A 27,451-nucleotide genomic window follows, 5' to 3' on the forward strand; every position below is an offset into this window, starting at 1 on the left:
TCAAAACCAAGGTACCCATGACCCAGTGCACATCTGACTTGAACTAGCTGTTTAGACTTACAGTCGCCAAGCTATCTAACCTTCAGACGCTACTGCAAAATGAGAAAACAAAGTCCCATTTGGAAAATACATTTCTCTCTGAAGCCCCATAACTGTTTTGACTTTCCTCTTTCAGTTTGGGTAGAATGATATTATAGCATGATGTAGACCACAAGTATATTGGCAAAGACTCTCTTTGGATTATGATCCAACACTATCATTTTCTATTTTGGTCCTCAAGTTTATTCCAGCTTTGGCCCCTGGGAGCTGAAAGTGAGGCTTGTGCTCTCTGAACACACTTCAGTCGTTCAGGTGTTCATTCGTTCATTCATGAAGCGCTCCCTTACTTTCTAGTATGACAAGACGTTCCAAGCTCACCTTGTATTTTCCCTGCCCCAACCCTAGAATCCATGATCTCTGTAAGGACTCTTGGTTCTTTTTTTATTGGAGAATGATATTCCGAAGATATGATCTGGGCTCAGGTGTAATTGTTACTATTACAGTGTCACTATTTCGATACTCAGCCAACAGCTAGGAAATGTTATGTATATGCATACTAAACAATGTATGTCATACATCTATATTTTTTCTCTATCTTTGTGCGGTGGTTTGTGTGGTCCATTCAAGCACTGCCCTGTTGCTTCTCTGTAACTTCTAACAAGAGAAACCTTGTTCTCATTATCTATAATATATCTATTTATTTGGTCAACTCTAGTATACACAGTAATTTTAGAACTGCTAAATGTACCCCCATGAGAAATAAAATTACCAACTAGAGTACAGTGTTTGTGAACAAGAAACATTTTTAATGCCATGTAACATGGTATTTTTTTTTTAATTTTTGAATTTCCTTGTTTACATTTCCTTTGTTTAAATCTTCTGTACCTGCATTTTCATCCATGCTTCTTAAATTGTAGGTATCTAGGGTGCCTGGGTGGCCCAGTGGGTTAAGCCGCTGCCTTCGGCTCAGGTCATGATCTCAGGGTCCTGGGATCGAGTCCCGCATCGGGCTCTCTGCTCAGCAGGGAGTCTGCTTCCTCCTCTCTCTCTCTCTGCCTGCCTCTCTGCCTACTTGTGATCTCTCTCTGTCAAATAAATAAATAAAATCTTAAAAAAAAAATTGTAGGTATCTAGAATGTTTCCTAGGATTAAAAAAAAAACTAAAAAGTCATCACTGGAAAACACTGATCTTTCTGGTAAAGTGATGACAGCTGAGCTGGCTGGAGTTAACTCCTCACACTCTCTATCACCTTCTCTATTCCGAATTTCTCTAAGAATTCAGAGCCAATCAATATATGACCATCTAAGATAGGTACAGGACAAGTTCATATGGAAGAAATTCCAACTGGCATGTTTTCTGTCCTCCTCATCATTCAAGTCTTCTTCCCAGGATCCTTTTGACCTATCTCTTCATATCCCTTTACCCACCACTTTCAGTTCAATTCACCACAGCCGTGGTTACGCTTGCTAATAAGTACACTAAACTTATCAATGGAAGTATCTCGTTTTTTTTTTTTTAAGAACTTTTTATTTAGAAGTCTAGTTTCTAATCACTTGCTCTTCTTTTTTTTTTTTTTTAAGATTTTATTTATTTATCGGGGGGGGGGGTAGAGCGAGCACAGGCAGACAGAATGGCAGGCAGAGGCAGAGGGAGAAGCAGGCTCCCTGCCGAGCAAAGAGCCCGATGTGGGACTCGATCCCAGGACGCTGGGATCATGACCCGAGCCGAAGGCAGCTGCTCAACCAACTGAGCCACCCAGGCGTCCCTAATCACTTGCTCTTCTTAGAGCCACATTATTTCTCTTTCAAACACAGCTCCACCCAGATTTTCAACTTCCAACTCTTCTTTTTCCTTTTTTCAAGGAATCTCTATGCCCAATGTGGGGCTTGAACTCACAACCCTGAGATCAAGAGTCACCAGCTCTACCGACTGAGCCAGCCAGGCGTCCTCAGCTGCCAGCTTTTTCACCTAACTAGTTCAAGATCCTCCCAACTTTCCTAGTGCCATTTAATGAGAATAAAACAACATTAAAAACAAGACAAAACAAAACTACTACTACCAAGGTGAGTGGGTGGCGCAGTCAGCCAGTTAAACATCTGACTCTTGATTTCAGCTCAGGTCATGATCTCAGGGTCGAGAGATTAAGCCCTATGTGGGGTTCTGTGCTGGACATGGAATCTGCTTAAGATTCTCTCTCTCCCTCTTTCTTTGCCCCTCCCACCCGCTCTTTCTCTCTCTCTCTAAAATAAAATAAAAACCATCTCTACTTAGAAAAATGTATTCCAAAAATAAACTTCCTTCAAAAACACCAAAATAAAGAATTATAAAATACAATTACCATAAAGGTATATGATAAAGCAAATATAGCAAACTATTTACAACTAAAAATATACAGTAAATTGTATAATCATGATGGACATACAGGTGCTTACTGTACCATTCTTTTGATCTTTCCATATATTTGAAAATTTTCATAAACTATTAGACAAAAACAGAAAAGGAAAACTGAACTACCAAAGTAGAATTAAACTCTCCTAAAGTATACATATAAGTATATAAAAACCAAAGGGCTTGGTGCGCCTGGGTGGCTCAGTAGGTTAAAGCCTCTGCCTTTGGCTCAGGTCATGATCCCAGGGTCCTAGGATCGAACCCCACGTCGGGCTCTCTGCTCAGTAGGGAGCCTGCTTCCTCCTCTCTCTCTCTGCCTACCTCTCTGCCTACTTGTGATCTCTGTCTGTCAAATAAATAAAATCTTTAAAAAAATAAACAATAATAAAAAAAAAATAAAAACCAAAGGGCTAAACTTGAAAGGATTTATGCTATTTTCAAGGTTAAGAATGTCAAGTCATGAGAATACACTGTGATGCTGAAACTGATGTCACGATAATGCAAATTACTCCTGGCTATTTCAGAACCTAGCAGGTTCTGCTGTTTTCCTCTCATAAAATCCCAAATTGAAGAACACCACAAGAAATTATTCTAGGTTTTTACCTGGCCCAGATGCTCCTAAAGGGACTACCATAGCTCAGATTATGGTTCCCAGTGAGAGCAAATAGACTTAACAGTGGCAGACCAGCGTTTTAATGGTGAATTCTTCCGTCTGAATGTTTAATTTATTGCCAGTACCCACACCCCTTACAAAGCTGTTGAGAGGATTAAAGGCTTGTAAAACATCTAGATGAACACCAAAGCAGGTACTCAAAAATGCCAGTTTTCAGGACTGGGTGGCTCAGCTGGTTAAACAGCTACCTTCAGCTCAGATCATGATCCCAAGGTCCTGGGATCAAGTCCCACACCAGGCTCTTGCACAGTGGGGAGCACTGATTCTCCTTCTGCCTGCCACTCCCCATGCTTGTGCTCTCTTTCTCTCTGATAAAATCTTAAAAAAAAAAGACAGTTTTCTCTCCTCTTCCTCATCAATTTTCAATTCTTTTGAGTAAGAGAACCATGTTGAATGAACCTTAGCAAAGGAGGAGAAGAGAAAAGAAAAGAAAAAAAAGTGTCACTTTCTGTCTAGATCTCCCATGAAATAAATCCAAGCCACAGTCACTCTTACTTAAATGAGCTCCACACTGTATTAAGAGAGTAACTACAGGATCAAGACAGTCCCACAGCACATAAGCACTAGTCACCTAACTGTCTTAGAATATATTCTGGCCTAATGCTCAAAGCTTTCTCTGCTGTTCCTGATTACATAAAAAAGTTTAATTTTTCAAAAAGTACATTATATGCTGGGCACCTGGGTGGCTCAGCTGGTTGAGCACCTGACTCTAGGTTTCAGCTTAAGGTCATGATCTCAGAGTTGTGGGACTGATCAAGCCCCCATCAGGCTCCACACTCAGTGGGGAGTCTGCTTGAGATTCTGTTTCTCCTCCGTCTGCCTCTCTCATCCACTAAAAATAAATAAACCGAATCTTTAAAAAACAAAAATAAAACCAAAAAATGCTCATTGTAGGAAATCTGAAAAATACAAGTAAGATACCAACTATAATCCTACTATGCTAATTGGTTATTATTATTATTTTTTTTAATAAAAGCTGGTGTATTTACCACATTGTTTATTTAGAGAAAGAGAATTTAAGTACTTCAAAGGCCCAGGTACTGTTCTGGCACGGTACCTTACGTAATTCTCCAAATCTCCAATCTTCTATCATATGATAATCCAATTCTTCTATATTGGGCACTTCTAGTTTTTCACATTCCCCTGTGTCAGACCACTAAACATTTTGATCACCAATTCCTATTTTGGTTTTGCTCTTTACTTAAGATGACACTGGGGTGCATGAGTGCCTCAGCTGGTGAGCGTCTGACTTCAGCTCAGGTCATGACCTCAGGGTCCTGGGATGGAGCCCCATGTCAGACTCTGCACATCAGGCTCTGTGCTCAGCGGGAAGTCTACTTGTCCCTCTCCCTCTGCCCTTTCCCCTGCTCAAGTGTACCTCCTGGTCTCTCTCCCATAAGTAAATAAATCTTGAAAAAAAAAAAAAAAGATGATACCACCTCTACAATTTTATACATAGGCAAGCTCACTCTAGAAAATATTTCTAATTCAACATACTTGATAAAAACATACATAATACTGCCTTTTAGGGGACTGGACATAGTTCTTTATTATTGTACTAAAAGCAGAGGATGCAAAAAAGTAAAAATGGATTTGTCAATTTTAATGCCAGGATTCATGAAAGAAAACCAAGAGGAAAGTAACCTGTCTAAAATTAATAAACTTCCCATTATCTGATCTATACCACAGAGAAAAAGAAATCAGAAGGGGATACAAACTCCCCCCAAAATTCTAACATCTACAATTATCTGATAAAAATGTTACCTATTTTTCTCAATAGATCTAATAGAAAAATACTTCCAACAACCAGACATGAAGAAACACAATCCTTGGTAATTAGTCTGCTAGTTTCTGAAGATGAAGTCATGTGTATGCAACGGTAGTTATACAGGACAGTATGACTATCGTCCTCAAAAAAACATGGGTGAATTCAAGTGAATGCTGATGTAGAGTATGTGAGAACAAGCTGGGAAACAGCTTAACTAAATATATTTATTAAGTATAGACATTCTATTTGAAGCAAAATAGAGAATGGGGAAATTTTTTCAGTAAATGGAGACTCAAGAACATTAAAATGATTTTACGTATAGCAGATAATGTATATAGAAAAGCAAAACCAGGCAGTTAAAGTGTACTTTCAGAGTCTTACCCAATCATTTTACCTAAGATTTAAAGAAAACACAGGTGATACTTATTAAACATAAAAAAGTGGGGGAAAAGTGAAACTGGAGATTACAAAGGAAGTTCACGTTTCATTCTATACCTTTTTGTACTATTTAAGCTTTCTTTAAAAAATCGTATTTATTCTGTTACACTGAAAAGAAATTAAATTTTTAAAAATCATATTTATTATCTTTTTTTATAAAGCAAAAAGTTGAGCAACAAAGTAAATCAGGTACTACTGAAATATAATCCAAAGTATAAAATAGATATCCATGAGTCCACACTGATATAAATAAATAAACGAGGAGAATAGACAATCTCCCTTGCAGAAAAGTCCCAAATAATTTGTGTAGACAGCTGCTACCCCAGAGTGGAGCCCAAACCCTCCCCACCTGAGCGCAGGCAGTGCACAGTGACTTTCTTCCGAAAAGCACAGCACAGGTGGGAGCAGTGATCTTACAGGGCAGAAACTCAACAAATGCCACCTGAACCAGATTAACAACATCAGTGACAAGTCACGTGATGGCATGTAGTACTGACAGGAGGAGAGTGGTGTGGTCTTCCTTCCAGAATCCGTATCTCAGTTCTGAGAAGAACATGAGACAAATCCATTTGAGGGCCTTCTATTAAATACCTGGCCAGTGCTCGCTTCGGCAGCACATATAATATTAAATACCTGGCCAGTACTCCTCAAAACCGTCAAAGTCATCAAAAATATAAAAAGTTGGAGAAAATGTGACAGTCTAGAGGTACCTAAACAGACATAAGTAAATACAGTGTGGGAGCCTGGATGGGATCGTGAGACAGAGAAAGGTTACCAGTAAAAATAAGAAAATCAGAATAAAGTATAGATTAAGGTATCATAATGTTATCAATATAGGTTCACTACTTATGACAAATGTGCCACACCAATGTAAGATGCTAATAATAGGGAAAACCTGGTGCAGGGAATCTGGAACCCTCCGTACTACCTCAGCAACCTTTCTGTAACTATAAAACTATTCTAAAATCGAAAGTTTTATTTTAAAAAAAAAAAAGCAAAGAGTATCTTTTAAAAGAATACTCTTTCTCATAATTAAAAGTAGGATTCGCGGGATGCCTGGGTCTACTACCTACTGAGGTAGGTTGAGCATCTGCCTTTGGCTTTGGTCATGATCCCAGAGTCCCCAGACTGAGCCCTGAGTCTGGCTCCCTGCTCAGTAGGGAGCCTGCTTCTCCCTCTCTGCTCCTCACCCCACTCGGGCTCTCTCCCTCTCTGCCTCTCTAATAAATAAATAGAATAAATAAATAAATAAATAAATAAATAAATAGAAGTAGGATTCTCAATAAGATACCCGAATTAAAGAAAAAAAAAAACCAATTTAGTAATGACCATGGTAAGATACTAAAGGCTAAAATGCATAAAATCCCTAATTTATGCTGGGATGAACAAGATTCCTTAGGAAAAAGAAAACAGAGAACTGAGGTGCCTGGGTGGCTCAGTCAGTTAAATGTCTGCCTTTGCTCAGGTCATCATCCCAGTGTCCTGGGATCGAGCCTCATGTCGGGTTCCCTGCTTAGCCGGGGGTCTGCTTCTCCCTGTCCCTCTGCTGCTCCCCTGCTTGTGCTTTCCTGCTCACTCTCTCAAATAAATAAGATATTTAAAAAGAAAAAACAGAGAATTAAAATACATATAACTTGAAATTTTAATGATTTCAAGTTTTACAGGGATTTCATAGCAAGAGTTAATCCTAAATTTAGTAACAAGCAAATTGAGAAAATTTCCCTCTCACCATTAGCTGCCGCCAGAAAGGATTTGTTACTGCCCCGAGCCTTATTGGTCAAGTCTTCAGTTATATCCATGTGCCGGTGGATTTCTTCCCGCATTTCTTCCAGAATTTTGCAAAGTTCTGCTTCCCAGTAATCTTTATCTAGACAGTCAATTAATTCTGCAAGTTGGACCTTTGTGCTGTAGTACCAAATTTTCTTCTCATTCTCATTTTCTGTATCTTCTTCTCTGTTTAAAAGAAGTACAAAAACACTCTCTGTGTTAGACATAACGGCACTGATCTGACAACTGCCATCTATGCACTGAAGGTTAAAATAATGTAACACAAAGTCTGCCCACTAAAGCTCAGTATATTTGCTCACAAGAAATCCTCTCAAGTCTCATTCAAACTCAAATTACTTTTACTTTAATTGAGCAAGCTCTAATTATTTTGATTTCCTAGCCCACAGTAGCTTAAGATAAAACAATCTGTGAGAAATAGTGGAGAGAGAGGATGGAGAGCCTGGGTCACTCGGGCGGTTGAGCGTCCAACTCTTGGTTTCATCTCAGGTCATGATCTCAGGGTCATGACATGGAGCCCCACAGTGGGTTCAGTGCTCAGTATGGAGTCTGCTTGGGATTTGGTCTCTTTCCCTCTCTCTCTCTGCCCCTCCAAGCTCGTTCTCGCAAAATAAAAACAAAAATTAAATAAAACCTTTAAAAATTAACAAAAATAGTGGAAAGAGAGGAATTAGTACAGCAGCAAAGGAAGATTATCTATGGACGCCTGGGTGGTTCAGTTGATTCGGCAGTCAATTCTTGATTTCAGCTCAGGAGATGATCTCAGGGTCCTGGGACTGAGGCCTGCGTCAGGCTCCTTGCCCACTGGGGAGTTTGATGGAAGATTCTCTCTACCCTCTCCCTCTGCTACTCCCCCCACTCACGTGCGCTCTTTCTCTAAAATAAATAAATAAATCTTGAAAAAAGAAAGAAAGAGGGGTGCCTGGGTGGCACAGTGGGTTAAGCCTCTGCCTTCGGCTCAGGTCATGGTCTCAGGGTCCTGGGATCGAGCCCCGCACTGGGCTCTCTGCTCAGCAGGGAGCCTGCTTCCCGGCCCCCACCCCCCTGTCCCGCCCTCTGCCTGCCTCTCTGCCTACTTATAATCTCTCTCTCTCTGTGTCAAATAAGTAAAATCTTAAAAGAAAGAAAGAAAAGAAAAGAAAGGTAGGTAGATAGATATCTAGAAACATACAGAAACAGGACCTCACACTTCAGAGTGTGTAAGTACTTGCTGGAAGACAGTCTTGCTTATACGTCAGCTGACTTTGAGATCATCACTGAACCACATGAATGGAATCTGAACCAGAAATACTTAAGTTATGGTCAGTGCATGGCAGGAACAGAGCAGGCTGACGTTACAATCCAGTTTAGAACATTTCCATCAACATGATATACTTGCTCTGCTAAATTCTGGTCCTTGAAGGAGTCAACTATGTGAGTAATAATGTCTCCTCTCTCTTCCTTTCTTATGGACAAAGTTCAAATTGGAGAGAAGAGCAACTTCCTGCCCTGCTTGCATCTCTCCAACGGTCCCAATCACTTGTAATGTAGCTGTAGATGTCAACTAAAAACACAAGGTAAATGCATGGCTAGGACCGGACTTTCAGAAATACGTATGACAATATTTCTTCTCACATTCAAAAGGAATTCAGGAGCATGTGTGAGTTACCTGATGAGAGAGTCTAACTTTCCTGTCTATTCAATAGCAAACTCACAGAGCTGAAAGAACTGGGCTTTAAGAAAGACCTGGTTTCAGGGCACCTGGGCGGCTCAGTCCTTAAGCGTCTGCCTTCCACTCAGGTCCCTTCGAACCCTGGGATGGAGCCCTGCAACAGGCTCGCTCAGCAAGAAGCCTGCCTCTCCCTCTCCCATTCCCCATTTGTGTTCCCTTTCTCCCGTGTCTCTCTCTGTCTAATAAATAAATAAAGTCAGAAAGAAAGAAAGAAAGAAAGAAAGAAAGAGGAAAGAAAAAAGAAAAGAAAAGAAAAAAAAAAAGAAAAACCTGGCTTTAAAATACTCAAGCATTTATAAGATATACAAATGTGGACAAGACACAACTCTCTGGGTTTCTGAGCCATTTTATTTACCTTGCTGATAAAATGGGGATAATTGTAACGCTTTCAGGGCCACTGTAAGAATTAAAGGTATTATAATAAGGCACAGATTGTAAAAGAATAAAATAAAATAAGGTATAGATCGTAGCACCGAGGCACATTGTTAGTAATCAATAAAAATAAAATATTGTTACTATTACGGTAGTAAATAAATAAAAATTGAGTAGAACTCCCGGAATGAGTCACTCCGTAATTCTGAAGAAAGGAGGGACATATTAAGTCATGGATAAATAAATGGATATCAAAATTATAAAAAATGAAAAAAAAAAAAGGATTAATGAATCTCACTTTGCTCTTTAAAAAAAAATTTTTGGGGGGCACCTGGGTGGCTCAGTGGGTTAAAGCCTCTGCCTTCGGCTCAGGTCATGATCCCAGGGTCCTGGGATAGAGCCCCACATCGGGCTCTCTGCTCAGCAGGGAGCCTGCTTCCTCCTCTCTCTCTCTGCCTGCCTCTCTGCCTACTTGTGATCTCTGTCTGTCAAATAAATAAATAAAATCTTAAAAAAAAAAAATTTTTTTTTATTTAAGTAATCTCTACCCCCAAGGTGGGGCTCAAACTCAATCTCAAGATCAAGAGTCGCATGCACTCCCAAGCTAGCCCCTCATTTTCTGCATTCAAATCAGCATCTGCTGACATATGAAATTAGCATATTGTTCTATTAGAAGCTTTCTAAAAAAACTGCCGAAAATCATTTTTTTAAAAAATCTGCTTTCAATTTCTCTCTATAATTGGTATTTCTGACTTATGACTGAGCGATGACAGCAGTCTCATTCCAATTTACAGTGTTAAAGATGTCAGAGTCCTCTAATCAAAAAGACTAATAAAATACTTTTAAAAGGCAATACTGTATCAAAAATGTAATTAAGTGATAATATCAAATCAGAAAGTACTTAAGTGAGCTTTGACTGAGTGTAAGAGTTACAGGACAGCCTGGTTACTTTCTAAAAAATTAGTTTAAAGGATTCACTTGTTATAACGATGCTGAATTCTTTCTTTTACTAATTCCTTTTTCCTTTTTATTCAGGAAAATCTACCAAATTTCAATGAAACAAGAAAAACATTCTTGGGGTAGAAAACATAACTTACAAGTGTAAGATTTCAACATGAAAATGAGATGGTATGGGAACAAACTTAATTAAATGGACATTCAATTTTCTCAAGTAACTCACTACTATTGAAAGGGTTCCTAACATAGCTGACTTAATCCATACCGTCACTTGCATAATTTCTATCTAAACAGAGAACATGGGCGCCTGGGTGGCTTAGTGGGTTAAGCCTCTGCCTTTGGCTCAGGTTGTGGTCTTGGGGTCCTGGGATCGAGGCCCGCATCAGGCTCTCTGCTCTGCGGAGAGCCTGCTTCTCCCTCTCTCTGCCTGCCTCTCTGCCTACTTGTGATCTCTGTCAAATAAATAAAATCTTTAAAAAAAATAAAGAAAGAATACTTAATTTCAAAATTTTTTTTTTTTTAAGATTTTGTTTATTTACTTGAGAGAGGGGAAGAGAGTGAGCAAGTGAGAGAACACAAGCCAGGGGGGTGAAGCAAAGGGAAAAGCAGATACCCTGCCCAGCAGGGAACCATGACCTAAGCCAAAGTCAGATGCCCAACCAAATGAGCCACCCAGGCTCCCCTTAATTTCAATTTTAATCTTAATGTTCATCTTAAAAGAGAACTCACTACTTCATATAGCAGAAAGCTCTTCCTTTTTTTTTTGGAAGGTCATGGGGTGTGAACTTCCAACCCTGAGGTCAAGACCTGAGATGAGATCCAGAGTCAGACCCTTAACCTACTGAGCTGCCCAGGCACCCCGGAAAGTTCTTCCTTTTAAAGAGATAACACAAACCTAGTGTTTCTATCAATTAGTCCTGATTCTGCCTGCTGGAGTTATGTGAAATAAACTTAACACCTCCTCCACACACAATCCTTCAAATTGTTCACAACATCTACAATTTTACTCTCTCTTTTCAGGCCAAACATGCTCAAATACTTTAGTCATTTCTTATAGCACATTTTCCAGTCTTCACAAATCTGATATTCTTCACCTCAGTGTCCCTCTGTAAGTGTGGCACCTGAAAACTATTTCTGATTCTGTTCGACGGTTATATACAACATTGACATTTTTTTTTTGAAGATTTTTATTTATTTATTTATTTATTTGACAGACAGAGATCAAAAGCAGGCAGAGAGGCAGGCAGAGAGAGAGTTGGAAGCAGGCTCCCCGCTGAGCAGAGAGCCCGATGCAGGGTTCCATCCCAGGACTCTGGGATCATGACCTGAGCCAAAGGCAGAGGCTTAACCCACTGAGCCACCCAGGTGCCCACATTGACAATTTTTTTCTTCTTAAAGCTGTAGAAGGATAAATTTGTTAAAAGCATAAAGTAACAAAACAGAGTGAACAACAACTGCTAATGTTTTCAAAGAAAAGCTGTTTTTCTTTTCTTTTCTTTTTTTTAAAGTAACATCTGTGTCCAACATGGGGTTCAAACTCATGACCCTGAGATCAAGAGTCTCATGCTCTAATGATTGAGCCAGTCAGGTACCCCATGAAAAGCTGTCCCAATCTTTATGGACTTAGGCACATTAACACAGCTTATGTAATCAAAATTATTTGTTCTAATCATAAAAGTGACAAAAGCTTTCTTATACAAATATACATTGATTTGTATATATATTTGGTTTGGGGTTAGAATGTGGTTTCTGTAGAAGCTCTGTTCCTACAGTGCCTACAATGTTCCTTCTGTACACCCAAACTGGCCTGGCTTTCAGAAAGACACTAACCAGCTCAAAGGAACTCACAGATGGCACGAGAAGACAGGTTGGAATGAAAACGTTTGCCAAAAATATAATTAACAGCAAACATAAATATTAAAGGTCTCCATTTTAAAGTTTGTTTGGCTTTTACTCATGCAAGGTAAGTAGGAAGTTAATGACTAATAGTAAGTTTCAAGTTTCATTAAAAAAAAACACAAACCATAGATCCAAAATTCATGTCCACCTAAACCTCAGAATGTGACCTTATTTGGAATAAGGGTCTTTGCAAATGTAACTAGCTAAAGATCTTAAAATGAAATCTGGTATCTTTGGGAAGCCTAGGTGGTTCAGCCAATTAAGCACTGGACTTGATTTCAGCTTGGGTCATGATCAGGGTCATGAGATCAAACACTGCTGAGTCTGCATGAGACTCTGCGCTTCTCCCTTCTTGGGCATACACACTCGCTCTAAAATAAATCCTTAAAAAACCAAACCAAAACAAAACAAAACAAAAACAGAGGGAACAACTGGGTGGCTCAGTCAGTTAGGCATTCAACTCTTAATTTTGGCTCACATCGTGATCTCAGGGTCATGAGATAGAGGCCCACGTGGGGCTCTGTACTCAACAAGGAGTCTGCTTGGGATTCTCTCTCCCTCTCCCGGTACCCCTCCTCTCTCTCTCTCTCAAATAAATAAATAAAAAATAAAAGAAAAATAAATAAATCCTGGAGTGCCCAGGTGGCTCAGTCAGTTAAACCTCTGTCTTCAGCTCCAGTCATGGTCTCAGGGTCCTGGGATCAAGCCCCACGTTGGGCTCTCTGCTTGGTGGGGAATCTGCTTCTCCTTCTCCTGCTCCGTGAGTCTGCACATATGCTCTCTCTCTCAAATAAGTAAATAAAATCTTTTTAAAAAAGAAAATCCTTTAAAAAGAAAAAGAAATCAGGTATCCTTGTAAGTGGAAGAGAGGACACAGAGAAACACACAGGAAAGGCGACGTGAAGGTGCAGGCAGAGAGTCACGTGACCCATCTGTCTACAAGCCAAGAAATGTCAAGGATAGCCAGCAACCACAAGAGCTTGGAACAGTCTCCCTGAAAGTCTCCAGAAAGAACCAATCCTGCTGACACTGAGGTTTTAAACTTCTGGCCTTCAAAACTGTGAACAAACTCCTGTTGTTTTTTAAGTGACTCCGTTTATGGTAGTTTGTTACGGCAGCCCTAGGAAACTCAGATTTGGGTGTCAGGGAAATGGGAGTGCTCTTCTAACAAGTACCTAAGAATGTGAAAGTGGCTGTAGAACCGGGTGATGGGAAGAGGCTGGAGGAATCTGGAGGTACCGGAAAGAAAAGGCTCAGACCGCCTCAAAGAGACAGAGGTAGGCAGAGACTGGAATTCTGCTGCTAAGAAGCCGAGAAACACTTGGGCCACTAGAAGCTGGAAAGACAAGAGTGGATTCTTTCCTAGAACTTCCAGAAGGAACATGGCCCCACTGATGCCTTGATTTTAGACTTCTAGCCTCCACAACTGTGAGAGAATAAGTTTCTACCACATTGTCCGTGGTCCTTTGTTACTGCAGCCACAAGAAACTAATGCAGGTATCGATTTAGCAATGAAAGCAACAGCCAGGTCGAGCAGCCCGAGTGGGTTAGAACTACATTCTGGAGTCAGAATCCCTGGGACTGAATCCTGACTCTGGGGCTTACTGCTAATTGTGTGGTGCTGAATAAATTATTTAACCTCTCTATGCCTCAGCTTCTCCATCTGAATAATGGTGTTACACTACATATATCAAAATGCTGTTGTGAGGATTAAGTAAATCCGAATACTTAAAGCACCTAAAACCGTGGCGGCACCGACACTTACGGATGCAATACACAGAGTTGCTATTATTTTCAACTTATGAAGTATGTGATAATCTACCTTAAAACAAATAATTACAGGGCACCTGGGTGGCTCAGTTGGTTAAGTGTCTGCCTTGCCTCAGGTCCTGATGCCAGGGTCCCAGAATGGACCACACATCCGTCTACTTCTCCCTCTGCCCCTCCCCCTACCTCTCTCCCTACCCTCTCCCCCATCCCCACGTGCACTCTCTCTCACTCTCGCACAAAAATAAACTCTTAAAATAATAATAATAATAATTACAAGTGGGATGGGTGTGTTTTTGTTTTTTTAAAAAAGGAGAAGTCTTAAGATTTCTTTTTTTTTTTAAGATTTTATTTTATTTATTTGATACACAGAGATTACAAGTAGTCAGAGAGGCAGGCAGAGAGAGAGAGGAGGAAGCAGGCTCCCTGCTGAGCAGAGAGCCCGATGTGGGGCTCGATCCCAGGACCCTGGGATCATGACCTGAGCCGAAGGCAGAGGCCTTAATGCACTGAGCCACCCAGGCGCCCCAAAAAAGGAGAAGTCTTTTAGGGTGCAAGAGTGAAAGAGGTTCAGAGAGAGAAAGCCCTAAGAAATGGCATACATAGGCCAGAATGTGAAGGATAAGTGAGCCAAAAAAGGTTTTGAATGTTTTAGTTTGGTTTTTACTTATTGTGTTTTGAGTGGTGGAAAGCGAGCGAATTAAATGTACATACAGAATCAGGGAACTGAACTTCCTGTTAAGAGCAAATGGAAGTGGGGCGCCTGGGTGGCTCAGTGGGTTAAAGCCTCTGCCTTCGGCTCAGGTCATGATCCCAGGGTCCTGGGATCGAGCCCCGCATCAGGCTCTCTGCTCAGCAGGGGGCCTGCTTCCTCCTCTCTCTGACTGCCTCTCTGCCTACTTGTAATCTCTGTCTGTCAAATAAATAAAATCTTTAAAAAAAAAAAAAAAAAAGCAAATGGAAGTAACTAAAAGGTTTTTCAACTTTAGGGGAAAAAAAAAAACTGATCAAAATTGCTCCTTTAAAAAAATCACCCAGAGGCGCCTGGGTGGCTCAGGCAGTTAAGCATCTGCTTTCAGCTCAAGTCACAATCCCAGGGTCGTGGGACCAAGGCCCGCAACGGGCTCTGCTCTCAGTGGGTCGTCTGCTTCTCCTTTTCAACTCCCCTACCCTGCTCATGCTTGAGCACACTCTTGCTCTCTCTCTCATAAATAAATAAAATCTTAAAAAAATAAAAACAATTTTTTTAAAAAATCATCCAGCTATGAAAAAGAGACTAGAACTGGGGAATGGGGAGTTACATATAGACCAGTTCGAAGGCTACTGAAGTAGTCTAACCAAGATCATGCTGGCTTGTATTAGAGCAAGGATAGTTGAGAATGGAGAAAATCAGATTCAATACTTAAGAGGTAATGAAAAGAGGGGGTGCCCTGGTGGCTCAGTGGGTTAAGCATCGGCCTTTGGCCCAGGTCATGATATCGGTGTCCTGGGATGGAGTTCCTAGTCAGGCTCCCTGCTCAGCAGGAAGCCTGCATCTCCCTCTCCCTCTGCAGCTCCCCCTGCTTGCGCTCTCTCACTCTCTCTAGTAAATAAGTAAATCTTTAAAATTAAAAAAAAAAAAAAAAAAAAAGAGGCAATGAAAAGGTATAACAAACAATACTGGACAAAGGCCTATCCCCGTGTTTCTTGCTTGAACAGCTGTTACAATGGTGGTCCCATTTACCATGATGGGATCCGTGGATGAAAGGTAGGTAAGGGGTGGAAGTGATGAGTTCAGTTTTGGACAAGTTGTATTTGAGGTGCCTGCTCTGTGAACATGTCCGGAGACTTGGAATATACAGAACTGGACATGGACAGAAGGCTTACAGATATAGGTTTGATGGCAACTAAGCGGGCAAGTAAATAGGTGGCTTACAGCTAGAATGGGGAGGTACAGGTGCAAAACAGCGTAAGTTTAAGAGTATAATTTAGTCTATTTGAAAAATGAAAAAAAGAATGAAAGTTTTTAAGTTTATTTACTTATTTAAATAATCTCTACCCCCAATGTGGGACTCAAATCCACGATCCTGAGATCAAGAGTCACATGTGATTTGACTGAGCCAGCCAGGTGTCCCCCTTCAAAACAGCTTTAAGTGTTGTGTTCAAGGTAATTTTATCCAGAATGAAAAGGTGCTAATCTGGCAATTCCTGTTTTACTAATTGTCTCAATTTTAGAGCAAAGGATAGGATGGATGCCTTCAACTCAGGCCATGATCTCAGAGTCCTGGGATGGAGCCCTACATCGGGCTCTCTGCTCAGCAGGGAATCTGCTTCTCTCTCTGTGCTCTCTCCCTCAAATAAATAAATACATAAAATCTTTAAAAAAAGAAAAAGGAAAGATTGGCCTTTTTATATCTATTGGATTAAAAGCGATCTCTAAGTTGATTGCTCAGCGTTTGGTTCCTTAGATAGATTCATGTAAGAACCTTTCTTTTATTATATGTTTCACTAACCTATACAAATAACATATTTTTAACTGAGTATTAAACAAATAAAAGCAGCAGCAGAAAAACTTAGTTTGTATAAACTAATAGCACTGCAACTGAAAACTGTTCACTACTGGGGCACGCGAGTAGCGTGGCTGGTTCCGCGTCCAACTCTTGATTTCAGCTCAGCTTGTGATCTCAAGGCTGGGAGATCAAGCCCTGAGCTGGGCTCCGTGCTCAGCAGAGTCTGCAGGAGTTTCTCTCTCCCTTTCCCTCTGCCCCTCCCACCATGCATGCATGTGGACAACATGCTCTACACTCTCTCAAATAAATAAATCAATCCTTATAAAAATACTGTTCACACTCCACACTTTATTTTGGATATGCCCCCCTTTGGGCAATAGGTCTGTTGACTCATCATTTTAAGCTTCCAGAGAGAGGATACACCAAATCTCCATCCAGTCAACTGAACAATTTACGTGACTTCAAGTTTCACCAGGAGTCCACATATAATCTACCACAAGAGGGCATCAAACTGAAATTGTTTTAATCTAACTTTTAAAAAAGATGTAAAATCTTTCTGATTTACTGAGATTATTGACATTAATTACCACTTACAATGATATCTCAAGTTTTGTATTTAACTTTATAAAAAGAATAGTCAAAAATCACAGCATGAAGAAAAGAAATCCTTATCTCCCTAAAATCTTCACTAAATTTTGTGTACTTTATTATGCACCAAGAAAGGCAATTTCAGGAGCACCTGGCTGCCTAACTCTTGATCTTGGGATCATGAGTTCAAGCCCATATTAGGCACAGAGTTTAATTAAAAAAAAAAATATATATATATAGTATATATTTTATATTTTTATTTGTAAATATATTTATATATATATATATATATATATATATTTTTTTTTTTTAAGGCTATTTCAGGGAATGAGTAAAGCTTCCAAAGAAAATAAATTAAGTGAATAGTTTCACGGCCAAATATAGAACTTAAAGACGTTTACTGTTCAATTTAGAAAAGCAGATTATTTCATCTCATTAATATACCAAAAATCCATCCACTCGGGACGCCTGACTCAGGTCATGATCCCAAACATGGAGCTCCTTGCTCAGCAGGGAGCCTGCTTCTGCCTCTGCCTTCTGTTTTCCCTGCTTATGTTCACTCTCTTGTTCTCTCTGACAAATAAATGAGTAGAATTGTTTAAAAAAAAAAATCCATCCACAAGTACTTCAAACATAACCTAAGTCCTTTGACTCATGTAATTATAAAGGTTCACACACATTTAACTACATTTAAAGAATCTTCTCTCCTACTTGCCTGAGTGTTTTATTTATTTATTTATTTAAGGTTTTATTTATTTATTTATTTGACAGACAGAAATCACAAGCAGGCAGAGAGGCAGGCAGAGAGAGAAGAGGAAGCAGGCTCCCCGCCGAGCAGAGAGCCCGATTCGGGGCTCGATCCCATGACCCCGGGATCATGACCTGAGCCAAAGGCAGAGGCTTTAACCCACTGAGCCACCCAGGCGTCCCCTGAGTGTTGTTTTAAATACTAATACTGATTTATCAGGGAACAGAACTTCTTTGGAATGCCACTTATATTTTCAAAAAATGCCTCTGTCTCAAATTTTTAAAGGTCTCAGAAATACCCAGCCCAGGTATAGCAAAAGTCACTGTATTATCTCCACCCACCTCCAACCACAGTCGTAAGCACTGATTTTAACAACTAAAACAATGTAAGTTGCAGGCATCTCAAGAGGATGCCTTGAAAACTACACAACAGTATACAATTAGTTAAATGAAAATATTCTAATAGGTTCTGAGAAAAAATTCCAGGTCCCACTTACTAACAGTCAGAGAGTCTTGGGCAAGCCCTAGAGCAAGTTACTTAACCTCTATGAGCTTTAGTCTCTTCATCTATAAAATGCAGACAAAAATAATACCTACATTACTAGGTTGTTGCAATTATTAATTAAAAAAACCATATATATAATGCTTAGAACACTGTGAGGCACATATTAGTACTCAATAAATGTTTCTGGCTATTCACTACTAGTTCAGCACCTACTGGTTCCACCTTTGGGTCCCTAAAACCCTGGGTCTAGACCTTACGATTATTTGTAATAAATCTTATAAATGTCAAGGCCAATCAATATTTGAACAAAGCTGCGGCATCTGGGTGGCTCAGTGGGTTAAGTCTCTGCCTTCGGCTCAGGTCATGATCTCAGGGTCCTGGGATCAAGCCCCGCACTGGGCTCTCTGCTTGGCAGGGAGCCTGCTTCCCCCTCTCTCTCTTGCCTTCCTGCTTTTGATCTCTCTCTCTCTCTGTCAAATAAATAAATAAAATCTTTAAAAAAAAATTTTTTTTTTTTTGGGTACAAAGAACCTTTCTCATGTCTCTGGCCCAAAAGGGCAGGGCAGAGCAGGAAGTGAGAAGCAGGGAGGATGAACATCCAAGAGGAAGAGGGAGGGCAGGACAGGGAAGGGAAGTATAAAGAGGGAAAACAGGACCACAGAATACATTTCACTTACTTCCTAATTTGTTCAAAGAGATTCCAAGGACTCTGGGCCTTTTGAGAGGGCATTTGAGATAGAGTTAACTACAGAATATCTATAGAAAAAGACATGCACTAGCCTCCCTAATGGGCAGTGTCACTGACTTTTCACTTAAAATGAAATACAGCATTAAACTTCAACCCAAAACATGGTTACAGTGATCTCACCATTGGTAATGACCTTGTCAACAAAAAGCTTCCCTGCTACTACCTCCACAGCAAGAGGTCAGAAAGATGGTATGACCAGGTATGTGGGCGGGGGGGGGGGGATAAAAATATATACAAATTTTAAAAAATCATTACTCCAAATTAAAAGATGCAAAATAGGGGCGCCTGGGTGGCTCAGCGGGTTAAAGCCTCTGCGCCTTCTGCTTGGGTCATGATCCCAGGTCCTGGGACCGCGCCCCGCATCGGGCTCGACTGCTTGTGATCGATCTCTCTCTCTCTCTCTCTCTCTCTGTTAAATAAATAAATAAATAAAATCTTTTTAAAAAAGATGCAAAATATACATTTTAAAACTTCATATACTCTTTCTCTTACCAGTTTCTGAATTAAGGTAATAGACTAAATCCAAACATCTCATTTTTTCCCTCTTGAAACCCTCTTAGAACTGCTAAAGAAATACTTGTTAAAACATTAAAGGCACAAGGATGGAGAAAAGAGCAGAGACAACCAACAAAATGTGGGAGCAGGAGAAAGCAAATGAATGAGTGATAACTGCCGTCAGCAGAGCCAAGAAAGCCCAAGCCCAAACCAAAAGGGTGACACTGAGAACCAATAATCACAGTCCCCAAAAGACACTGAAAATGGAAAAGGGAGCATCTACAGCAAAGAACTGCTTGAAAGCTGCTTAACGAGCAGATCCCTAGACCTTCTATACCCATCCTCTTCAGCCACTACATGCTTAGTCTCTAAAGGAGAGAACACTGAATTTCTTCGGACCAGAGCTTACAGTTCTCTGCTTAGGTGTGAACAAAAGTACTAACTGTAGAGAAAATCAAACACTGAGGGGCTATGCCAGTCAGATCCTCATGCTCCAAGTAGGACGCCAGAAAGGCCTCTCTGGGCCATCTGTCCAGTTCAAGAAGGATTAAAAACAGTGAGTGACATCAGTGATGCCCAATAAAATAAAATCACCCAGTGGTTAAGCTCAAAAATGGTAAGGCCTATCCTCTTGCTCAGAGCCTCCAATCAGCTGTATAACCCCACAATGTTAATTAGGATTAGAAAATTATGAATTAATAATCTAAGGATGGAAGAGACCAAAACAAATCCCAGCAAGAAGCAACTGAGAAGAAAGGGAGACTATGCACAGAGGGGGGAAACACACACACACTCATACACACAAAAGTATCATTAATATCCTCAGAAAAGAGAAAAAACTATTCTATCTATGAAACAAAAACAGAATTTTATTACTTTTTTAAAGGAAGAGGATTTAAAAGAGCTCGTAGAAAATAAAAATATGATAGAAAAAAAACAAAACAACCTAAATAATAGCGCTGGAAGACTAAGATAAGGAAATCTAGAAAAACTGAGCCAACACCCCCATGCACACATACACACACTCTCTCTCTCTCACCCCAAAGAACAAAGACGAAGAGGAAAACTGGAGAAAAAAGATAAGAAAATCAGAATACCAAAATAGGAAGTCCAGTGTTCAATAAAATAAAGGCACAAGCTAAATACAACAGGGAGAAGGGGAGGAGGAAGTCCTCAAGAGAAGTTCTCAACTGAAGGACTCAACTGCCACTGCCAGATTGAAAGTACCCACCAGGGGCGCCTGGGTGGCTCAGTCGTTAAGTGTCTGCCTTCAGCTCAGGTATGATGCCAGGGTCCTGGAATCAAGCCCCGCATCGGGCTCCCTGTTCAGCAGGAATGCTGCTTCTCCCTCTCCCACTGCCCCTGCTTGTGTTCCCTCTCCAGCTGTGTCTTTCTCTGTCAAGTAAGTCTTTAAAAAAAAAAAAAAGAAAGTACCCACAAAACAACCAGTGGATGAGAAAAGACTCACACAACACCGTATCACTCTAGAACTATAAAACACTACAACCAAAGAGGAGATTCCATAAGCTTCCAGACTAAGCCCAAACCAGTCACATACAATCAATGAACGGATTCAGACTGCTCAACAGCAACACTGCAAGAAGACAACTGCGAAAAACTCAGAGGATCTCTGCTTACTCTGTATCACTTTTATAATCAAAGGCTCAGCCACCTAAGATTCTTCTCTCTAGCTGGCTTGGCCTGCCCAGGTATTGATGAAGCTCCCGCTCTCTGCTCCATGCCCTGCTCTAATGTTTCATTTCATCCCACCACAGATTTTCTGACTGGACCTAATTCCGAGAGCTGAAAGAAGGCTTTGAAGATTTCAGAAGCTGAAAATACAAAGTAGTCCAATAACTCTGATATTTCTACAAGATGTCAAAACCAAGTCCACACTAGGAGCCTGCCCAACATCTGACTGAGGGACAAGCTGTGCTCTTCCAGACTGCCTCCTGACCTTCCCACTGACCTGCCTGGAAGAGCCTCTTGGAAACTGTCAGAAAAGCAGAAGCCTACGACCGTGAGTCTGTTGAGCTTATCTCCTCCTGAAAGACTACAACCAATAAGGACCTAACTGATCTTTTGTAAGACAGCTGGTTTATTCTTGTTAGCCCATTTTACCTACAGATATAGCAAAGCTAAAGAGAATCAGGAAAATCCTAACATCAAAATTAGGGTGAAGATTACTTCAGGGTAAGCTGTAGGGAACATAACCAGGGAAGGGCCTACAGTGGCATCTGCCTTGTCATATTCTAATTCCTACCCCAGGAAATTAATATAACTGGTGTGTAATTTTTCTTTTTTTTCATACATTTTTCTTTCTTTGCAATTTAAGAAACCTTTTTTTTTTTAAGATTTTATTTATTTATTTGTCAGAGACACAGAGAGAGAGCACAAGCAGGCAAAGTGGCAGGCAGAGGCAGAGAGAGAAGCAGGCTCCCTGCTGAGTGAGGAGCCCGATGTGGGACTCGATCCCAGGACCCTGGGATCAGACCCCAGCCGAAGGCAGCGACTTAACCAACTGAGCCACCCAGGTGTCCCAATTTAAGAAACTTTTAATGTACGTATTCCTTCAAGTTAGAAATTGTTTAACTAGGTAACTCATTATTAAATCACAAAGGTTTATGTGACATCAGCAGCAGAGCTCTGTTTCATCAGTCATGAAGGAAACTGGCTTAATTCTAAATACATACAGAAAGTAAGACCAGATTTACTTACATTATGAGTCTTCGGTTTAAGAACCAGTATTTCCTCCGACTCCTGTCATATCCAATAGGTTCATGTCGAATATATGGTTTGTTTTTTTGGATTTCAGCAACACAGTCAGTCACACCAGGCACCTTATGTGCTACACAGACTTCACACTGCCACTCATCCTCCGGGACCTCCTCAAGAGGTGGTTTCACACATTCCAAATGGTATACTGCCGAACATGTCTCACAGCAAAGCAAATCCCCAAGTTTGTGACACACCCGACAATGGTCATCATACTGGATCACCCCCTCAGACATCAATTCCTCACGAGCAATATTTGTGGTAAGAAACTGATCAACTAAGAACTGCAGAACTTTGATTTTGTTCTCCACTGGTCCATAGGGATAGTCCTCTGCTTCTTGGTAAGGAAGAACATGATGGTACTCCTTATCACTCTCACAGTACACCCGCAGCACCTCAGGCCACGTCATCCCATCTATGAAATACAGCGTGGAATTAACGCTATCTTTCAGATCAGCAGGTCCAAAGGTAGTATTGGAAGTGTCTTCTTCACGCAAAACCGCTTTCAAAAGCACAACGTGCATCTCCGCCATCAGTGTGCACTGCTCTTGACTCACGAGAGCTGCACAAAAGTCCTCAAAGCGAAAAGGAGATAACCTTAAAACAGTGCCAAAGTTCCGCAGTACCTCATAGATAGCAATAACATTCATTATATGCTCATTAGGCACCATTAAATCCTCAGAGGACTTGGGAAATTCAAGGGGTGGGATGTCTTTTTCTTCCAATATCGGAGAACGAGGCCGATGTACTCTTGGTTTTCGCCTACCTATTAAAAAAAGAAAATGCATAATTACATCAGTACATTGTGGTTTGTTTTTTAAAATATTTACTTATTTAAGTAATCTTTACACCCAAAGAGGGGCTCAAACTCACAACCCTGAGATCAAGCATCACACGCCCCTCCCACTGAGCTAGCCAGATATGCCACAAATACAGTACATGGTCTCTAAAAATAAGAGTTTTCTAGTTTTTCCTACCTGGACCTCAAAACATAGCTAAGCATCCTTTTGTTTTTCTAGTAACTGTCAAGTAAAAATAATACCAATGAGTAATGATTTAGTTCTAATTTTTACGTCTATAAAAAAATCTGAGGGGCGCCTGGGTGGCTCAGTGGGTTAAGCCGCTGCCTTCGGCTCAGGTCATGATCTCAGGGTCCTGGGATCGAGTCCCACATCGGGCTCCCTGCTCAGCGGGGAGCCTGCTTCCCTCTCTCTCTCTCTCTGCCTGCCTCTCTGTCTACTTGTGATCTCTCTCTGTCAAATAAATAAATAAAATATTAAAAAAAAAATCTGAATTCAAAGTTTTCCCATTACATTACAAACTACAAGTAAAAAAACTGCAATTATAATCAATTCTCAATTATCTAGAGCGGTTGACTGGTGTAAAGGTAACCATGACAAGAAATAACTGTTTATGAAAGACCTCAAAGATCATAAATGAGAAAAAACGTCCCCATGTAAGAGAAGAGACACAACAGAGCTCATACTGCGCCCACTGCGATTGACAAATGCCTCTCAACAACCAGACAGGAAGTCCTCTGCTGAAGCGCCCCTTTTCCTCCGTCAGGACTGCTTCCTGAGAGCCACGCAGCAGGGGAGATCCACGGTGAAGCACAAAGTTAGGGCGGAAACAGAAAGGAAGGAGCAAGTAGGAGAGGAGGAGAGTCCAGTGCTGGGAGAAGGAAAAAGGGAGGCTCAGGCAGGAAACGGACAACAGACTACGGACATTTTTTAGCAGTCAGTTGTAGTCCACTGTAGGTGCCTGTTCCCAATTTTTGAGATGCGATGTCCAAGAATATATACATATAAACAAATCAATATACAGCACATTTGAGAACTTAGTTTGTACCAAGCATACAGTGCTCATTTAATTCTCTGAATGAGTCTATGAGGTTTTTTTTTTTTAAGATTTTATTTATTTATTTGAGAGTGAGAGAGAGCAAGAGAGGGGAGAAGGTCGGAGGGAGAAGCAGACTCCCCATGGAGCTGGGAGCCCGAGGTGGGACTCGATCCTGGGACTCCAGGATCATGACCTGAGCCGAAGGCAGTCACCTAACCAACTGAGCCACTCAGGCGGCCCGCCATGAGGTATTTTAATAAGCCCTGCTATACAAATAAGAAAACTTGTTGAAAGAAACAAGTTTCTGGGACCCCTGGGTGGCTCAGTCAGTTGAGCATCTGCCTTAGACTCAGGTCATGGTCCTGGGGTCCCAGAATGGAGCCAAGTCAGATGGGCTCCATGCTCTGCAGAAGCCTGCTTCTCCCTCTCTTGCCTGCTTGTGCTCTCTTGCTGTCACTATCTTTCTCAAATAAATAGAGAAAATATTTTTTTTTTAAAGAAGCAAGTTTCTGCTAAATTGCTATGCCTGAATTACTATTATTATTATACTTTCCAATGATGTTTACAGAACAGGAAATTTATTATTTAAATATCAGAAATAGGGATGCCCGGGTGGCTCGTCAGTTCAGAGTCTGCCTTTGGCTCAGATTAGGGTCACGGGTCCTGGGATCAAGTCCCACATTGGGCTCCTTGCTTAACGGGGAGCCTGCTTCTCCCTCTACCTTCTTCTCCCTCTGCCTGTTGCTACCCGTGCTTGTGAGCGCTCTGACAAATAAGTAAATAAGATACTTAAGAATAAAAAATTAATAAGTATCAGAAATAATTCTAACAAAATCAATTAACATTAAATTCATTTTTGTACAATTCACTTTTATCAATCATGATTTTGGGTTACTGGTAAACTCTTAACTGCCTGCTCCCTCCCCCACTCCTGAGCCCTCACTTCTGGCTTTGTCTCATTACCTGCAAACTAAAAACATATATGTACCAGGGGAAAAAAGTATGCTAAAGAATCTAAAAAGTCAAGGTATTTTAATGTATACAATGCACACCTAATATTCATTCACTGAAAATATTTTCCAAGTAAAAATATATCCATTACTTTCTGCAGAAAAATGTCCAAGAGATCACGCTGGGCCAGACATTGCTGGTGAGCCTATATAGTGAGAAAGGAGCCTACATCTCAGCAAACTTCCCAAATGTGACACCAGGTACACAAATGCAGTTTTCACAGATTAAATTAAATCACAGAATCACCATGACGGGTAATTCAGTCCATTCTACTGTCTCCTGGAAATTATTTGGGACTGATCTACATAAATATAAATGAGAAAGTAACAAAAGGAAGACTAAACCTGGAGGAATTCCCTCAAATAAGAGAAGAAACAAAAGTCAGCAGAGGCAAAACTGCTTATAAAACACTCCCTGCATTCCTCTCAGATGTTTATGCAAAAGGCTGTCAAAGAGCATCCAAGGAAAGAATCTCAGAAGGAAAGGCTGGAAAAGCAGTTCTAGGACCAGAAGAATGTAGACGTCCTTTAAATGTCAGGGTTAGGAGTCCGTTCAGTACTTTATACTGGCAGTTATGAGGGTTGTTACAGGCTTTCTAAACAGGGCAGGGAAAAGAGTAGAATGTTCCAGAGAGACTTCTCTGGCTTCACTGCATAGAATGAGACCACAAGCAATTAACCACAAGATGAAGACTAGGATTCAGAATCTGGTGGTGAGAACAACAAAAAGATGGATACAAGTGACCTTATGAAGAAAGAAATCAACTGGTGTGGAATATACCACCATCACCTTGGGATGTAACTCCACATTTCCTGCAAAAGCTTATACTAACCTCCCCAGGCTCTTCTGAATTCCTGTAGCCTTCTTCAAACCATGTTACCTTGTATTCTATTATATTACCTTAAAATATAAGGTAACATAATGCTGGAGGGAGCAGGCAGTTTACCAGTAACCCAAAATCATGATTGATAAAAGTAAATTGTACCTGGTCACCTTTTCATGGCATCTACACCATCTGCCCAGCTAAACACCTAACTCTTATTATCAATAGAATCTGGCATATTTCTTTTATTAGTAAGTATTGCCCAGCATCATTCCCTATAGAGAATGTCCCTTCCCCCACACCATGTGACTCTGATGGGGTCCCCAATCACAGTATTCCATCTCCTCATCACTGGCATGGAGATATGACCCAGGGCAGCCCAGCAAGACTCTTTGCCTAGGATCTTATATTCAGATGATAAGTGAGAAGTGTCTGAAGCCCTTTCTTTCCATGAAGGAGGCCAGAGCTGTCCGTGGCTAACCCAACTCTACTTCCCTCATGGACGAAGGGAATAAGGATGATAGACAGAAGCAGAAGTAAGATATGAAAATTCTGGAGCCCTTAGTGGAATGTATCCTTCGATTTTCCCAGATACAGAAACCAAAATCATTTCCCTTGTGCTTAAGTGAACACATTGGTTTTCTATCACTTGCAAATAAGAGTACTCATTAAAATGTATCTGACACTGTATCCAGTAGGCTTTTTATGAGAAACACAATAATTTACTATTTAAAGTCTATCAATGAAAGTAGTTAATGTTAAAAAAAAAACTGCTGCTAGTAATCTATTTGTAAAGCAGTAACAGAAATATTGTCTAAATTAATTTAATGTCTAATTTAATTTTATTTTTTAAATTATTTTTTTAGGAGGGGGGAGAGTGGGAGAGGGAGAGAAAGAATTCTAAACAGGCTCCACACTCAGCACGGAGCCCAATGTAGGGCTTGATCTCACGACTCTGAAGTCATTACCTGAGCCAAAATCAAGAGTCCAAAAGCCACCCACATCCCTAATGTCTAAATTTAAAGCATCAGCTTTCACACATTCTGAAAGAGTTTGGATAACCTTGTACAGATGTGATCTTTAACAGTTCATTTAACTTTATATAATAAGCTAAAGTCTGTTCATTTTCTGTTGGTATTAGAGGTAAAAGGAAAAAAGCCCAAAAAGGTCCATAAATTCTACACTCTACACATGTAGCTGGAAACCACAAAATACCTTCTATTGGATATATGACCATAGTTATATACATACTGAAAGTGTGAGCACTTTTGAAAGTTAACATTAAACATAGGTCAGTTTCCTCTGAAGCATTACTGGAAAAGTATAAACTGTTTCAATTTTTTACAGCAATTTGGCAAAATCTATCTGAATGTATAACCCTTTGGCCAACAACTCAACCTCCTAGAATTTATCATACTGATACACACACACACAAACACACATTTAAGTAAGTACAAAAAAATGTAATTTTTTTTGTAAGGGTTGAAGTTCTGTGTTTTTTTTTTTTTCTTTTTAACCTAAATAGACATCAATGCTTATATGAATTATGAAAATCTACACCATGGAATCTAATCAGGCAGCTGAAAAGAATAATGTACAGTTAGTTCACATAAGCTGGAATGAAAAATCTTAA

The 27,451-nt window shown here is 40.4% G+C and overlaps 1 protein-coding gene across 14 annotated transcripts in view; it reads right to left on the reverse strand.

Annotated features, from left to right (window-relative positions):
* BPTF (bromodomain PHD finger transcription factor) overlaps nt 1–27,451 on the reverse strand; it is a 160,194-nt gene that overhangs the window by 92,594 nt on the left and 40,149 nt on the right. For all 14 annotated transcript variants that reach the window (XM_032321924.1, XM_032321921.1, XM_032321920.1 and 11 more), the window contains exons 2-3: nt 22,089–22,911; nt 7,037–7,260 (exon numbers count right to left, since the gene is read on the reverse strand). In XM_032321924.1, the coding sequence (XP_032177815.1) occupies nt 7,037–7,260; nt 22,089–22,911 (1,047 nt within the window). The remainder of the gene's footprint in view (nt 1–7,036; nt 7,261–22,088; nt 22,912–27,451) is intronic.

This window comes from Mustela erminea, chromosome 18, assembly GCF_009829155.1.
Source record: "Mustela erminea isolate mMusErm1 chromosome 18, mMusErm1.Pri, whole genome shotgun sequence".
NCBI lineage: Eukaryota > Metazoa > Chordata > Mammalia > Carnivora > Mustelidae > Mustela > Mustela erminea.